The sequence below is a fragment of the Mustela nigripes genome, chromosome 18 (assembly GCF_022355385.1).
Source record: "Mustela nigripes isolate SB6536 chromosome 18, MUSNIG.SB6536, whole genome shotgun sequence".
NCBI lineage: Eukaryota > Metazoa > Chordata > Mammalia > Carnivora > Mustelidae > Mustela > Mustela nigripes.
The window spans coordinates 17175976-17194303 of record NC_081574.1 but is presented as its reverse complement, the minus strand read 5'-3'; the positions used below and the strand labels follow the sequence as shown (position 1 = coordinate 17194303).

The following is an 18328-nucleotide window of genomic DNA, read 5'->3' as shown; positions in this document are numbered from 1 at the left end:
ACCAGTAATGTTCACACGGGTGATACACTTCCAGCAAGAGTAATTCTGCTCTGCTGCCCACTAAATGACTGAGATATTCTGGGGGTTTGGTGCCATTCCTGGTGTTGTGGCTTTAAATTTATCACTTTCTTTCCTTCTGATTCAAGATTCAGTACACAATATGTTATTAGCGGCTATATTGTGATTGGCATATTGTAGATATTGAATACATATTTGTTAAATGAATAAAGAAAGGATGTTATTCAATGGAGAACTAATACATGAATGGCAATTTTTGAAAAAAGAACAAGAATTTGAATGAGAAGGAAAGAAAGTGATAAATTTAAAGCCACAACACCAGTAATGTTCACACGGGTGATACACTTCCAGCAAGAGTAATTCTGCTCTGCTGCCCACTAAATGACTGAGATATTCTGGGGGTTTGGTGCCATTCCTGGTGTTGTGGCTTTAAATTTATCACTTTCTTTCCTTCTGATTCAAGATTCAGTACACAATATGTTATTAGCGGCTATATTGTGATTGGCATATTGTAGATATTGAATACATATTTGTTAAATGAATAAAGAAAGGATGTTATTCAATGGAGAACTAATACATGAATGGCAATTTTTGAAAAAAGAACAAGAATTTGAATGAGAAGGATTATGCCTAGGATAATACCATTAATCAGACTTCACTAAAGTTAATTAACCTTGAATAAGAGATTAAATGATACTTTTGGGAAAATGCAAGAAAAATAGTAAGTTAAGCATTTGTAGTTAAAGAAGTAAATCACAATTGATTGGTACTTCTTGAGAAGACCCACAATTGTAAACAAGGTTACTACATCTTTTAGAGACTTTGTAAATGAAGGACAAAATACATTATACTAAAAATATAAATGCAATCATACAGAATAATTACAGTGAAGACAAGACAGTTCTCAAATCATTCAAAAGGTAGTCACTTGTACTTCTACATTAGCCTTTGTGGTTTTTGTTTGTTTTGTTTTGTTTTTGTTTTTGTTTTTTAGTCCCTTATACTTGCTGTAAGCAGCGAGGGTTGGACAGTCCCCAAATAGGTGTCTCACAAAAATCCAGGCCCTCAGTAGGCTGCTGCATTGAGGGTCCAGGCTTCCTGAGAAGAGTAAGGACTGTAGGAAAATAATTTTTTTTTCACAGATAACAGTATGATTCCTATAAATCAAAATATACTTTGTTCATATATTCTCATAGCTCTGGGATTGCAGGTACTACGTAGCAACACTTTCTTGAATGAAGAGATGAAATTTCAGTATTTTTCCTGTTGAGAAATACACAAAAGCACCAGTGAGAAGCGAAGAACTAACTAAAAGGTGTGCAAATTGGTTCAGTTTAGGTGAATTGCCAGTACAAGAAGAGGGGCTGGGATTTCTAGCTGTGAGGTTGTGGCAGTACTGTCTTATTTCTCATTTGTCAACTTTTTCTATTTTGTTCTTGTTTTTTGATATTGTTCTATTTTGATACTGTTCTACTTTGATAGGTGACATATCTGTACTCCAGAATTAAGAATTTTTCAAGTTTTTAAAAAGGCATAATGGGCAGTTTCTTAAGCAATTGAAACATATACTTATTGTACAACTCAGCACTCCCACTCCTACGTGTTTACCCAAGGAAATGAAGACATGTACATTTGTCCTTGCAAAACTGAATGTTTATAGTAACTTTATTCAGAATCACCAAAAACTAGAAATGACCCACATTGTTCAGCTAGTGAATGGGTAAGTAAATTCAGAAGCGTTCATATAATGGAATACTACTTAACAGTCAAAAAGAACAAATATTTGTATGTCCAATGACTTGAATAAGCAATTATACTAAGTAAGAGAATCCATATTCAAAAGTTTACATATTCTGTGATTCCATTTATATGACATTCTAAAGAAAAAGTAAAACTATAGGGACAGAAATCAGATCAGTGGTTGCCATGGAAGGGGGTTGGATAGGAGATTGATTGTAGAGGGACCTGAGGAAACTTTTTGGATGATGGAAATGTTTTGTATCTTGAGGTAGTGGCCACTCAGCTGTATAAGTTTGTCAGAATTCACAGAACATAACATCTAAAAAAGGGTGAATTCTATTGTATGTAAATTACATATCAGTAAGCAAATAAAGTAAGACACTGTACATCAACTATATCTTATAAAACATCCCAGTACAGTCTGGTCCTGAACCTTGTAATCAAACATTAATATTTTTGCAATGAAATCTATGATAGCTGTGTATACTAAGTTGGTTGAGTTTTGCTGCCAAATGAATTTGTGGAGCTTTTTGTATTTGGGATTTGCAAATAAATTTTGGATGGGTGACTATGGAAAAAGCGCCACTGGTGTAGAAACAAAGAATATGAATCTGTTGGCCTGTTTTGGATCAAATATGGATTTCACTTTACCAAACCACTTTTTCGGAATAGGCATTATGATAGTGAAAAGATCAATGTCCCATGTCTCCCCATTTCACTCAGTTCTCCCTTCTTGTTTTCTTTTTGATGTATCAAAAGGTCTTTTCCTCTACAGCGTAATCTAAAAGGTCATTTTCTTTGTAAGTACAGGTGCACTTTACAGAATGTCTCATTGGTTAATAAAGTCCTGTAGGAACACTTTTCTTGGCTTTTAATATCCAGTCTTTTAGAGGACATATATATATATATATATATATATATATATATATATTCATACACACATATATACACACACACACATATATATGTGAGATATATATATATATATATCTTATAATGCTTTGGGGGGACCAGTGTATATTTAATGTATATTTATATTTATCTTAGTATTTACATTTTTGAAAGAACAGCAACATAAGGAATAGGGCAGAGGGCAATAGGGGAAGGGAGGGAAACTGAATGGGAAGAAATCAAAGAGGGAAAAACCATATGAGACTCTTGACTCTGGGGGAAATAAACAGGGTTGCAGAAAGGGAAGTGGGTGGGGATGGGGTAACCAGGTGATGGGCATTAAGGAGGGCATGTGATGTGATGAGTCCTGGGTGTTATATGCAACTAATGAATCGTTGAACATTATATCAAAAACTAATGATGTACTATTCATTGGATAATTGAATTTAAATTAGGAAAAAGATTTAACACTCATTCTAAAATGTAAAAACAAAAACAGCAACAAAAGTCCAGTGAAAAGTCTTGTTGCATGCCAAATACAATTGACAGAATGTCAGAAACAGGTTTAAATCATTTGAAACTGCAGAGAGTCCATAAATGGAACATGTATCTTAGATGTTGCTGGGGCTAACTAAGCAAGGTCATATTACTGCATACAAAGAAACTAGTTGTTAACAGTTCTGTTATTTATTGATTGCACTACATGTTTTGTTTTTGTTTTTTTTTTGTTTTTTTGCAGAGCCTTTGTTATGTTTGAATGTTATGTCTTTGTTATGTTTGAATGTTATGTCTTTGGAATGTTTTAAGACACTGGTTATTTTGTGTTGACATGTAACCTGTTTTTATATTTTATTTTATTTTTTTTTTAAAGATTTTATTTATTTATTTGACACAGAAAGAGAGAGATCACAAGTAGGCAGAGAGGCAGGCAGAAAGAGAGGAGGAAGCAGGCTCCCCACTGAGCAGAGAGCCCGATGCGAGGCTCGATCCCAGGACCCTGAGATCATGACCTAAGCTGAAGGCAGAGGCTTTAACCCGCTGAGCCACCCAGGTGCCCCTGTTTTTATATTTTAATCAATATAGTTGTATTTGGGGCGCCTGGGTGGCTCAGTGGGTTAAGCTGCTGCCTTCGGCTCAGGTCATGATCTCAGAGTCCTGGGATCGAGTCCCGCATCGGGCTCTCTGCTTGGCGGAGAACCTGCTTCCCTCTCTCTCTCTCTCTCTGGATGCCTCTCCGTCTACTTGTGATTTCTCTCTGTCAAATTAATAAATAAAATCTTTAAAAAATATATATATATAGTTGTATTTGAGGGTCTTTTTCTTAAAGTTAAGAAATATACAAATCACCACTTTCTTCTGAAAGAACTGTTTTTATTTAGCTTCTAGTTGGGGTGTTTCCCCAAATTTACAATTAGCTAAGTAAAAAGTATAAGTTGAACAAAATTGCTTTACTGCTTTCTCTGTAATTCCAAGGTGTAGTATGTTTTATAATAGTTTAGTAGAGATTTTGTACCCCAGATAATTTCATGTTTTCCTTAAAGTTTGTTTAGAGCAACGTTAAAATTGTCATAGAAAAAGATCTGAGCAAAAAGAAAAAAAGGTCTGAGCAATATTGAGAATCAAATATAGGATGAGAATTTTAGAGCTGAAACCAGAGATGATTTAACCCTTCACCCTCTCTTTCCAGATGACAATAAATTGGAAGGTCCCGGAAGATAAAGTACTTTCCTGAGGTCACACAAGTAAATTGATGGTAGAGCTAGAATTCACTCCAGATCTTTTATCATACAGTTCGGTGTTCTCACCTGTATTTCATGCTGATGAAGAAGTTGTTTGGTACTTAATAGGAGACACAAAGTTTATACAGTTTTGGCGGTGACAACTTTAAGAAAAATATGGAAAGTAGTTTATTAAAGTAAAAGAGGACTTCTTTTCTGTTTTTTTCAGGATGACTTTTTAAATAGTCAATAAAAACACTAACGTAGCATGGTCCAAAAGAAGTTCGAACAATTCTAACGTTCTTCCTGCGCTGCCTACTATAGTAGACAATAACCCCACATGCTTATTGAAAACTTGAAATAAGACTAGTGCAACTGAGGAGCAGTGTTTTTATTTTTTTATAATGTTAATGTACGTAAAAGTAAACAGCAATGTGAGAGTGCTGGGTATTATATTGGACAGCAGAGCTTCGAGGTTATGTGGTATTATAGCACAGGCAATGTTTAATGGTAGCTAATATTGGCTAATTGAAAAGGTCAGTTGTAGGAGGCAAAAGAAGAAAAGGATCTCCATTAGGAAAATACTCTGTTCAAGCGTAGAATTTGAAAACCCCCAATGATTCTGTGTTTAGAATGGTTGTGGAGTGTTTAGTTTGACCATGATTCTGGACTTAAGTATGGACTTTGAATGCAGCATCAAAATGAGTGGAAGACTGGAAGATTCAGATGCAGGAGGAAGGCATTGAGGACTCTGATAACTTTGTAATTTTTCCCCAGTTGTCCTAAAAATATTTATGAAAGATTTCAGAAAAAAAATAAATTCAAGAATTCCTGGAGTTTATTATAGGAGAATAGCAACCTGTCTGAAAATTGCTTTTGGTGGAAGACCTATAGCTTTAGCTTCTTGAAATTAGATTATTTCCTGGTGTGGTAGTGAAATTCCTTCCATAACAACGTAGTCGGTTCTAAATTTTCAAATCTACTAGTGAAAATACAGTGGTGTTTGTCACCTAAATTAATATTTTATTTCCCATATAGGCTGTCAGGTAAGCTACAAGATCTGTTCATCTCTTACATTTTCTGGTACCTTGATGAGGAAATATCTCTGTGAGAATTATCAATTCATGGTACTGTTTAGCACTCAGCTATGTAAGGGTCCCTAAACCTGATAACTGAGATGATTGATTAAAGTCTTTACATAGCTCTTCCCTTGAGATATCTAAAGCAGGAGGAATTAAAGCATGCTATAGGAAATGCCAAATGTATTGATCATTTGAATAGACCCAGAATGAATTTTTCTCTTCTCCTCCCTTGGTCCACATTGTTAAAACAAACTAAAAGCTTAAGCCCTTTATACATTTTTTTGGTTCTTGTTTTACAAGCTCATATGAAAGTTTAAATGCTTTAAAATGTTTTGTTGGAAATATTTAGCTTATGTAATATAAAGAAGTTATATTAGTTTAAAGCTGGTCATTGTTGTTTTTAAAATTGCTTTATCTCTATTTTTTTGTTACTCTCCTATTTATATCTGTCTTTTAGAATTCAAATCTGGTTGGTTGTGTTCACATATTAGCCTTTTTTAGGGCCTGACAGATCATGAATAATGCTCAGTAAACCTGTAAACAATTCATTAAACTGCTTCAGTGTCAGTTTCATTAACTGAAATGAATATGTCGCAGATGATCCCTTAGGAGAATGATTCTGAAATTGGAGGTGAGGTGACAGAAGAAAGGTAACTTTCCAATTATATTCCCCTCATTGCATCTAAGAAAATGTTACTATAGGCATGTATTGCCCATGGCTTCAAAGTAGAGAAAAATCATAATCCTTTTTGAGTCTCTCATTGCTCTAAGATTTTGTGATTCTGTATTCATAATATTTTCATGCTGTTTCACCTCAACAAAACCAAAAGACTCAGTTTTACAAAACTAAGGCTACTTTGATCCTGTCATTTGCAGAAGAAGGAGGCAAAAGCACTTTAAAATGTTGAAATTAAGTTGTCAATAATTATGGCTCCTCTATTGATGTAAGTCTTCTTCATTTTTATTCAAAAAGTGATTTCACCTTCACACTAGGTAAAAAGAGAAGTTTTTTCCTAACTACCTCAGAAAAATGGAGAGGGGAGTTTCATTTTTAACCATTATATTTTTAACCTTTTTTTAAAGCTTTGGGATAGCATACCTCCTTAACACATTGACTCAAACCTCCCCCTGTGTGTGTGTGTGTGTGTGTGTGTGTGTGTTTATTCTTACATATATCCTGTCACTAGTTTACTAATAAAAAAGCAATTCAGACTTTGAAAAGTAAACTTTGTGCCTTGCTTTTTTTTTTAAGCCCACATATTTTATTCTAATCAAAGAAAAATAGAGGCCATTTATTTTCAGCATTCCTGGCTGCTATTATTTTGACTATAATTACCTAGTTTCCTTTCTGGCTGATCTATTGCTAGCCTTTATCTGGATGTTATTAAAGAATATAAATGCTCCATCGAGCATTGTAGTCTCAGCCAGAATATTTTCAGAGTTGCAGCTAAAATGAAACAGAACTAGTGGTTTGGCTGTTAAGTAAGTAGCTCAGATTTGTTGTCGGCATATACAAGGGACTCTAGTTCACTGTTGGTTGTTCCTGAGATGTAGCATTTGAAAAATAGCTTCGACTGTTTATGGATTATGGTCCTTGGGCACCAGATAGTGGATGCTGGAATGTATTGCAGAAAAGCTGATTAAAGTACTAGAGTCTCTAACAGTAAAAGTAGAAAGTCATTTGTAATACCTGTGCCTGACTGTCGGATGTGCTTAAATATTTTCCTTTAGAAAGCTTTCGTTTATTTTCATCTTACTCATGCAGGAATAACATTTTTCTAAAAATGTGCCTTTTGGAGAAAACATCCATAAGCTGCTTGATGAGAAGTGTATGTAGGTAGACTGATTTGAACTTGGAACATCCCAAGTACTTTGCAGTTTTATTTTCTACCTTATTAGAGTCCTGTTTCGCTGTGAGTCACATTTCAGTAGTAGGTACTTCTGTTCCCAGTTTTCATGTGTTGTGACTGTTAACCAGGGAATCTATACTTACCTCAAAATATAAACCATGTCAGAATTCATTGTCTCTCCCCACCCCCTCCTTACCTCTTGGGCCACTCTTTTCTCCCCAACCGCATTCACTGAAGTAGAGTATAATTACAGAACTTCACAGGCCTTTAAATATACTTTGCTCTCCCCTTGTTAAGGTGTTTCAATTACTTCTTCATGGGTTTTGAAATAAAGTTCAAACTTGCTTAGAGAGCCATTCATGATCTGTTCCTGCTCTGTCTCAGGCTTGCTCACCCATTCCCCTGCGGTGTGTGGGTTCAGGTTTGCGGAACTACTGTTTTGTCCTTATTTCTTTTCCTTTGCTTGGTTGCTTCTCCTTCACCCTTTTCACCTGAGCATCACCTCGCATTTCCCCTCAAACCTTCCTTGAACCACAATTACCCTGTCTCTAACGAAAATCTCAGTTAGAGTAGGCTTTAAGCTCTTTATAGCGTTTCATAAGATCTTTTCAGACTCTACCAGAATCATGTGTTCATCTGTCTCACTTAATAGGCGATTATTCCTAGAGTTCCGAGATGATAGTGTCTTCTGTGTTTTTGAGTCCGGCATATATACCTTTCAAATAAATGTTTGTTGACGGACTGACTGAATGACTTCTACAGATAGTTTCATAATTTGACTAACTTTGCTCCTGATTCTTAAGGCATCTGAGGGTATGAGTTAGCCATTTTCCTCATAAGAAGCATTTTAAATGGACTCACTAACTCCTGTATTGCCACCTAAAATATATAGTTAAGGTAGGTCTTTGGCTTTGGGAAGGCAAGAATCTTATTGCCCGGGACGTAAAGTAATAGAAGTCTTAAAACTCAATCAGTTAAAGAATGTGGATTGAATACATTATTTGGGAAATTGGAAAGACCAACTCCATGATCATGATCTGTGTATATTGTTGAATCTATGACTTTAGTGTTATATAAAATTCCCTTAGGAGAGAATAGATATTTAATAACTTTTTCCTTATTTGAAAATAACTGTGTACAGTTTTGAGATTTTAATGTGATCTTAATCTGAGAAACAAGACAAACTTTAAAAGAATATTTGCTAATGATGGGTCATAGAATTTAAACATGGGCTCGGTTGTCCTTAGGTGACTTTATAGTATTTGCATCAATATTCTGCATTCTGTAATGAAATAGAAATAAAATGCAAAGAAATCCATATTTATGTGATAAGACTTCTAAAATAATTTAAGCTTAATTCTTAATAGAATAACATTTTCATTTAATCTAAAATTTCATTTCTTAAATATATGCTTAATATTTGCTTTCATGTAATTGTTTGCTTAGACATTTTGTATAATTATTTTTATCATTATATAGCCAACTGAGTCAGCATATCACAGCTGAATCATAGTCCTGGCTGTTCTTTTTATTTATTGAATGAGCAAACACTGTATTATTAAAATTCCTTGTCCTTCAATTGAGCTTGCAAAAGAAGCTTATTCGTTAGATCTTGAATACTCTAAGAAATGCGTATCAAAGGTTTTAGATTATATACCTCGTTTCAGCCTGTGATGTTTTAAAAAAGAGAAGGAAGAAAAATTACCCACATCTCAGTAGTTCTCTATCTGCTTATTCTCAGAGACCCTAGCCTCGTTTTTTAAAAATAATTTTCAGGTTTCTTGTTTGTTAAGATTTTGTCTTGAATTTGTATAAAGTGTGAAGCCTGCAGCATGTTAGAATATTACTGTCATTTAAGAATGTATTCACTGTTTTGGTTTTTGGAGCGCTGCCTCCAAGAGGTTCATAGCATTTGGTACGGAGTTCACGTATTTCTAGTCTACAGACCTACCCTAGTGAGGCAAAAGCTTCATGATGCTGATACATTTTTTCTATTGCTGTAATGCTCAGCAGCGGTAATTAATTTTTTTTTTAAAACTTTCCATGTCATTACCAATAAAACTGAGGTTTTTTTGAAGCCTAGTAATTTGTACCTTTAAAGAGCCACATTATTTTGCTTTTGTCTCAGAATGTATTATGCTTCACAAGTATACTGTGACAGCCTGAATAGGAAAGGGGGGAGGGGACATTGTCTTCAGCTGGCATGCTGTTATCAGAGGGAATGTGTTTCTGGACACGAGATTTAGCATTCATTGGTTGTCTGAAGAAAGCTATTTCATCTGAGGATTGGACAAGAAGCTGCGTCAATTTGCTGCCCGTCTCCAAGGCACTGGTGATGCTGCCTTCACAAGCTGGCTAACGTCACGGCTCCATCACCCAGCGGGGTGTGGACTCTCTTTTTCTGTTCTTCTCTATTTAATTCTGTATTTGCTGCCTACTGCATTTCTTAATCTGTCTTCTGCCAAATGCTAACAGCATGATATTTTGCAATCATCTAGGTGAATACAAGAAAGACGAACTCCTAGAAGCTGCTAGGTAAGTGATTCCATTCATTTTAAGTGAGTATAATGCATGTAAGGGAGAAAAAGGGGAGGGCAGGTGGAGGACTATAAAAATTATAACGTGTTATTGTCTTGCTTGGATTTTACGTGATAATGCGGATAAGACCTCATACTCAGTCTCTCTATACTTTATTTTACATGATTAGTGTCTTAAATGATAGAGTTTTTCAACATGGTAAAGATTATAAGGTTGATTTTATTTGAAACATTTCTTAGGGTACCTGCAGATCTGAGTTGCCCAGCTTTTCGGATGATCTTCTTGGAGCATTTAAATACCTATCTCTTCATTTTCCTCTGAAATTTTTTCTAGCAAAGCTTGAATGGGGGGGCATAAAGTAAATATTAAAATTTTCATCCATTTTCTTTTGTTCTTGGTCATTTTTATTTTAATTTGTTAGCTCTTTTCATCATTTTGTATGTATTTTTAAGTCCAGTGTTTTAGATCACTTATGAGAATAAAGTTTGTTTGTAATTAAGGTGACTTGATGCAGATAAATAAAACAAATAAAAATGTAGAAAGCTATATTACCCAAGATGTACCACTGTATGATGATTAATGGGAATTAATTAGGAATATATTAATTTAATTGAATATACCAAAAGAGATTCATTGAGAGCCATATATAAGAAATCAAAGCAAAGCCATATTATTTTCCACTCTTCTGAAAAATAACTATAAATATTCGTAAGAAGCTCTATAATCTTATAGGCATTGACTCACTACCTTTTTACAGGAGCGGTAATGAAGAAAAACTAATGGCTTTACTGACTCCTCTCAATGTGAATTGCCATGCAAGTGATGGGCGAAAGGTAAGTTATTTAAAATATAATATCCTCCTTTGACAATTTCTTCTTGTTTTATACTGAAAATATTTGAAGTTGGCATATATATATGTGTCTGTACACATATGTATATGTCCTGTATAACTGTATTTTTACTGGCATCTTTTGACCATAAAATGAAATGCTGCTGTATCTGTTATTGGCAGTTGTGACATATTCATAGAGCTGGTGAAGCATGGATTTTAAGCCTTTTCTCTTAAATGTCAGACACTGGAAGTTGTTTGTTAAATGGAACTGCAGCTTTGTCGGTGATTAAAATTATGACATGTATTATTTTCTGTGTACGATTGTGGCAATTAGAAATATTTGTTTATGTCCTGTTTTTACCCGGCTTTGTTAGGGTATTTGCATTTTTGATTTCCTGTTTGGCAGAGGGAGATTTGTTTGCTAGACACCAACAGTTTTTACCATTTAGAGCTGAGAAAATGCCAACAATTTTTTAGATAAGTAACAGTTCAGCTTTTTTGTTTATTGTTTCTTTAATTGGCTAAGTTTTTATCACGCTATATTGAAAAAAAATAGGTTAAAGAGGAAATATTCTGCATTACACTACAGTTGTTATAAATGTAAGGTGTATGTATAAAACGTACGGCTGGCATCTTCGTGATATGCTTTGTATTTGTGCTGTTTATTGGCTAAAATGTAACCCTTCACGGCCTCCGATAATTGACTGCAAAGTTTTGCAGTAATTTACCTGATAGCTACTGAAAAACAAAGCACTCTGTGCTGTAAAGTCTTTTAAAAAATGACAGCTCCTATCTTATTGTTTAAGGATAGATTTTGTATTTCAAAAGCATAAAATATTTGTAGAGTCACATCATAAATATTGAGGAAAATCATTTTGTGTCTAGCCTTTAAAGAATTAGTTTCTTTGAAATTATTTATAGTAAAAAGGTCCTCTGGAAAATGTCAGGATGGATGGTACACCCCTTAGATATAATGTCTTTAAGTGTGTCCATGCTCTTTTCCCATTGTAATGAAACCCATTTAAAAATGGCAAAGAATTGAATCCTCCCCCCAAATACATGTTATTTGTTATTATAGCTGGCTCATATATCGTGAAATATCACGTGGCCTAGTGAGCATGCAGTTTCTCTGGATAATTTAAGGGAAAGACTTCTACTTTAATGGAAGGTTAAATTATATATATTTCAGGCTGTGAACTAGCAAAGATTTACTCAGTATTATTGATGACTTTTGAGAGATGTTGTTAAGTGATAACTGCACATTTTTTCCCTTTAATTTGGAAGTTGCTGTGGGGATTTTAACATTCTTGAGTTACTGTGAGCTCCAGATTTTGTTTGGATCCTCTCAGTAGATAAAGTAACTTTTATCACAGTGCAGAAAAGGGCCTTCTTAACTATAGTAAGCGTAGCTATATCTTTATATGGAGCTTATCTAGAGCCCAGCCGACTTCAGGTTTTCTTAGCCATTTTAATATTACAGAATTTTTGTGCTAGTACTGTAGCAGGAGTCGATTTCCATCCCAGACTCATTCTCCCATTCTCGCCCTTAGACCTTGCCAGCCCCACTTGTAGCTCAGGAAACCGTAATAATTAAGGGGCATGAACACTGATAATTAACAAATTACCTCTTCTCCCTGCCTCATCCCCATGTAACTATATAGAACTCCTTGATTTTTCCTTCTCCCCTAAAGAGGATGTATCTCTCCCCTCATTCCTTTAGCTGGAACAGTGTATTCCGTACCCAAATTCCTATGGCTCCTTTTCTGTATTACTCTATGGCATTTACCACAGAAATTTTTCCTCTATTCATCCATTTGCTCTTTGTATTTTGCACTGGACCAAGCCCGGCGCCTTGCAGTTGGCAGAAATCTTAGGATATGAATATGCTCCCTAATAAACAGAATTTTATCCTCCGAGTGTAAAATCATCTGTGCTCTTTTCCCTTTAGAAAATTAACTCTGAAGTATGTGAATGGGAGATTTTATATTTTCTGTTATTATATGTTATTACTAGTATTATTTTATTCATTTATTTTTGAGTTATTACACAGTGGAGGAAAATTATATATTTTAATGTATAGGACATTTTTAAGAACATTTCATAAATTAATATGCTATAGGATTCATAATATATGAATAATGCAATAATTCTCCAAAATGTGTTCCTATACTTTTTTAGATTATTAATTTGCTCAAATTAAATAGAAAAAGGAAACGAGACGTAAGCATTTATTACGTTTTGGTTCTATGCATATAACATAAAAAATCATTCACAATTGTGCATCGGTACGCAAAATGCAAATAAAATTTTATAATTAAAATCGAATTGCGTTCATATTTAGATATTACCTTTGTTTATGGCACAGAGTAATTCTTATTAAATGTGCCAGCTACAGTAAAGCCACAAAGTGGTACATATTCTGGATGCTAATGGAGATTGGGATAAGATCCCTTAGTTATGACAGTATCTTTTGTTTTCTTGCTTTTGGTGTCAAGGATATGTGTAAGCAAATCTAGCTGTGAAATTACACGTCTGTCTTATGTATTTAGTATTTTTTCAGGCCATTTGCATGTGTTTAGGAAGTGAGATTGTATATTAACACGAGAATAAAGCTACTTTACAAATATAGTAAGTTATGTATATAAGGTTTTATTTCTTAAATTTGCATTTTAGAATGCAGTGCAGAATCAAACTTATTCTTAGAGGGTTTCTAAATGACTGTGTTAATGCTTTAGTGAGTCCTTGCCTATCTCTGTTTTTACTATGATTCCTGGTTTATAAATTAAAAAGCACATGGAAATGTCAATTTCGTAATATTTTTAGAGAGAACTGTTCCTTATAGTTAACTAGTAGGTGCAGAATTTGCCTTAATACATGTCGGGGTTTTAGGCTGCAGCATTCCTTTTCAATGCAATATGTGGGATTATACAATGACAATGTAACTTTTAAATAGTCTCTTAATTCTATACTGTGATGTGGTGATTATCTAATTAGGTAATATATGAGTGGTTAATGTTTTTATTTCCCATAGACATTTGTTTTTCTAACCTGTAGAATTCTGAAAATAGTGAAGTACCAATAAGGTTTTAAGTAATTTACATTGTTATTTATGCTTTTATTTTACATGTAAATCAAAGTGGAGCTTGGCTACTTGAGAAATTTCCAGTTGTTTTTTACCCCAAAAAGCAAAGACAAAATTTTGTTACAATATTTTGTTCTGAAATGCCACTTTTGTACACTTATATACACATTTAAATGGTGGCCACTTTAGAAACATGGGGCATAGATAGAATTTATTCTTCAATCACCTGCCCATTATGATTAGACATAACATTTTATGGTTCCTTATTTTGAATTGGAGTGAAATGCAACTAGATCTTTTGAACAGATTGTTCCCTTTCTAGAATTCTTTTTTTTCTATATTTTCAAACATTTATTCTTCCTTTAAAGTGTTTTCTGTCAAGATCAGATGTTTTATTAGCAACCAGCCAAATTAATTGTTTGATATGTAACTTTAAGGTGATAGGGGTTTCTTGTTTTTCAGTATTAATTTTCATAAGGATATCTTTATACACTGAACAAAAAAATTCTTCAGTACATCTCAAATTATTCTACTACTCAGCCCTCTTCAGAGTTCTTTCTGGTCCCTCTTGTGTGATTTCCCTTTCTTGGCTGCCTTTATCCCCTTCCAAAATGAATGTCCTACATCTATCCCCTCCTTATAACAAGGGACTAGATTGGAGCTGGGTATTACTGAATGCGTAATACTTTGCATGCGTGTACTGTGCCTATCATTATGATTGTCAACAAATAATGAAAGTAACGAATATTTGTTGGTAACTTATTTTTAGGAAGTATTCAGTGTAATTTCTGGTGTTTCAGGTTTCTTTCAGCTCCTTTCACTCATTCAGCCAGCACTCAGGTACAGTGTATAGGTCACTGTGCTAAGTGTTATGGGAGATAAATATGTGTTTAATGGTATCGATTCACAAGAAGCTCAGTGCGAGATTGAATGATTAAGACATTTTCCTGTACATTGAAGGTAATGCTCTAAAAAAAAGTATGATTCCTTTTGCTGTCATACAATTATAAAGTGTAGATTTAAGGTGGGTTTTTTGTTATTGTTTTTTGTTTTCATTTTTGTTTTGTTTTGTTTTGGTTTTGGTCCCTTTATTTTAAAGCATTAGTATTTGGATGGACATGGATGCTCTTCTCTAAGAAACCACAAATTTAGATGAATGGGCAGTTGGAGGAGCATGATTTAAACTCAGAAACATTCACTAAAGGGTATCTTTAAATGTCAGATTTCCGCTGTGTAAATGTTTGCTTCCATAAAACAGTTAATAATGAATAAGATTCTGGAAACAGAAAACTAAAGTGTTTGAAAACTATTTTTTAATGGAGATCAGGTAGAAATAAAGTAGAATTTAGTGCCACCCGTTGAAGATACCATAAAAGAATTATTTAGTTGAAAGATCAAACAGACTCAGAGGTTAGACATACTGGGTTCTATTCTCTGCTGTTCCACTTTCCAAGTGTGTGGCCATGGCTCTGCAGTTTTTAGTGCATTCATTTGTAAATGGACATAATCATACTCCTTCCACAAGGTAGTTGAGAGGGTAAAGTGAAATAATGTGGTTAATGTAAACCATTGTAGCACGTGGTAGAACCTCAGTAAATTAAAATTCAACTCCTTTGGTACATGTATTTGAAGCTTTGGGGCATATTAGAATGGACATATGTATAGTTTTGAGTACTCCAGCATTCCCCCACTTTGCCATGGAAATTGTCTTTCAGTCACATATCATTTGGATAAATGTATGTTACCAGGTAGTCTACAAAGCATGTAATTGAATTCTTTCGGAGCTTGGTGTTCACCACCCTCCCAAAACATCACTTTTAATAAATAAATTTGTTTATATTAACAGTTTATAAATTCAGAAATGTGTTTTTGAGATATCTATAACCATTTGAGCCTATATTTATTAAAAATTAATACCTGGCTGAAAATAATACCACAGTTTTCATTTCAATTCCATAAATGAATCCAATAAACAATATAAGATTAATGAGCTTTCTTTTGCATTTATATTTGAATTTTAGGGTTATATATGTTTGTTGTATTGTAATATAGAATTTCTCAGTATTCCTGGTTAACAGCTCCCTCCCTCAGTGTCAGTCTCCACCAAAAATCATGTTTGACCAGGTTTTAACAGCCATTGTATGGTAGATTGTTACTTTGAAGACTTCTCAAAGGAAACCATGCCTCTCATTATTTTATGCTTTGGTCTTGTTCCTTCCCTACATTGACTTTGAGCTAAGCATAGGACTGGTTTGATGAATAAAGTAAAGCAGAAGTGGTGTTGTGCCACTTTTGGGACTAGCCCTTGAATTGGTCTGGCAGTGGCCAGCCTGTTCAGGGCTTCTGGAATGCTCTCAGCTGCCACGCCATAAGGCAGCCCATGCAGCCACATGGACACCTCTACCCGGGGACCTGCCTGAGCTCAGCTAAGTCTCTGTGTGACTCTTTGTCCATGCATCCCAGACACTAGCCTCAGTCATTCCCAGGTTAGCCTCTGGGTGACATCAGCCATCCCTAGCACCCTAGCCCATACTGCATAGAGTAGAAGAGCCAGTCAGGTAAGCCACTAGTTGGGGGTGTTTTGCTATCTAGTACAGGATCATTGAAATGCCCATACTGTAAGTGAATATGACTCAACACTTATTATCTTTTGGGCGGGAAAGATTGCAACTTTTCTCAAGTGGATTACTGAAAAGGGCTCTTTCAGAGCTGTGAGGAAGAGTTAGTGAAGATTTAAAGATAAATCTCCAAATACATTTATTTCCTTAGATATGTTTAATTATTTTGAATTTATATCTTACGTTTTCATATTATTTTCCCTCTTGGAATGCAAAAATTAATTTCACATGCATGTGCATTTCTTGAGGGGGGGGTGCTCATAGTATTATGGGGAAAAGCAGGAATTTAAAGCTAGAAGACCAAGTTTTAAATTAAAATTATTACTATGCAAGTTTTGTCATATCTCTGGGTTGTCATTTTTTTTTTTTTTAAAGATCCCTCCCTCCCTTCCTTCTTTCCTTCCTACTTTCCTTTCTTTCTGGGAAAGAGCATGAGCCAGGGGTAGGGCAGAGGGAGAGGGAGGGAGAGAATCTCAAGCAGACTCTGTGCTGACAGCGGATCCCAACTCAGGGCTCAATTTCATGACCCTGAGATCATGACCTGAGTTAGAATCAAGAATCGGACACTCAACCGACCTAGCCACCCAAGCGCCCCTGAATTCTCCATTTTTTAGCCTACACATTGAAGAATTTGGCCATATGACCTCTCAAATACCTTTAACACCAATATTTTAAGATTGTAATATATTACTTATTTAAGATTGTAATATATTACTTATTTCTCGCTAGAGTTAGTAGCAATTACCAGTCATACAGAATTAGATTATGTGAGGATGTATGGAGTCACACCAGATAAGACACTCCTGGAATCTGGAATAAAATTTACCTAGAGCCTTATTTTCCTTTAAGAAAGTGTTAGCGTTACCTGAGGGCCCATGCCTGGCACTCTGTAGCCTTTCGTGGCCTTTATCATCGTCCTCTGATCTTGGCATAACTTGGTGGATGAAAAGTCATACCATTTTTTAAATTTCCAACTTTTATGGATGTTACTTGGGATTACAGGAAGGTCAAAATGTCATAAGTTTGCATTAGGGAACTCTTCAAGTACTTTATGTTTAATTATATATCTAATCTAATCACTTCTTTAAAATACATCTTGCTGAGCAGTGCATGCCTTACTATAATGCAGAAATCCCTTAGAGCAAGTTTTCTTGCCTACTTATGATGGAATATATTGTATAAAATCTCTATGCTTGTGTATATTCGTTTTGTAACAATAAGGGCTTGAAAATGTCTTTTTTATTTTTCATTAGGGAATCGCTTCTTCTAAAACAGTCTCTATTTTGTCAAGCATGACATTTCTACTGGTGAGGGTAATTAGTACTCATGCCAACTGTGCTCTCTTTCTCTCTTTGAGAAACGAATTTTTAGTAGAAAGGGACCTGTGTTAAAAAGCAGGTGGTAGGGGTGCCTGGGTGGCTCAGGGGGTCGGGGCCTCTGCCTTCAGCTCGGTTTGATATCCCAGGGTCCTGGGATCGAGCCCCACATCGGGCTCTCTGCTCAGCGGGGAGCCTGCTTCCTTCTCTCACTGCTTGCTTCTCTGCCTATTTGTGATCTGTCAAAAACAAACAAACAAACAAACAAACAAAAAAAAACCTTTAAAAGGCAGGTGGTAAAACAGGAGTTCACTTTAGCTCTGCTTAGCCACCGTCCTCCTAACTTTGGTTTCTCCTACACCCATATCCAAAAAACATGTTTCCTGCAGTTGTCAACATTAGACTAGTTACTAGTTGAGGGATAGAAAAGGAGTGAGTACTCAGTCATTTTGCTGTGAGTATGATACATTACTAAAATTTGATTTAGAAGCCTGGTTACAAAAGTGACACTTAAATGTCTTCTTTTAAAATGGCAAGAATCTAAGTTCAAAGTGCTCTTTCTGCCTCTACAAGTGAACCAAACTTTATAGGGTATAGTAGATCTCAGCTGCAACATTCACTTGGAAACATCTATGTAGCCGAG

General features: G+C 35.0%; 1 protein-coding gene across 1 annotated transcript in view; it reads left to right on the top strand.

Moving 5' to 3' along the window:
- Positions 1-18328, top strand: part of TNKS (tankyrase) — a 207978-nt gene that overhangs the window by 100743 nt on the left and 88907 nt on the right. Inside the window, exons 4-5 of the mRNA XM_059384394.1 lie at positions 9798-9834; positions 10595-10670. Coding sequence (XP_059240377.1) covers positions 9798-9834; positions 10595-10670 — 113 coding nt within the window. The remainder of the gene's footprint in view (positions 1-9797; positions 9835-10594; positions 10671-18328) is intronic.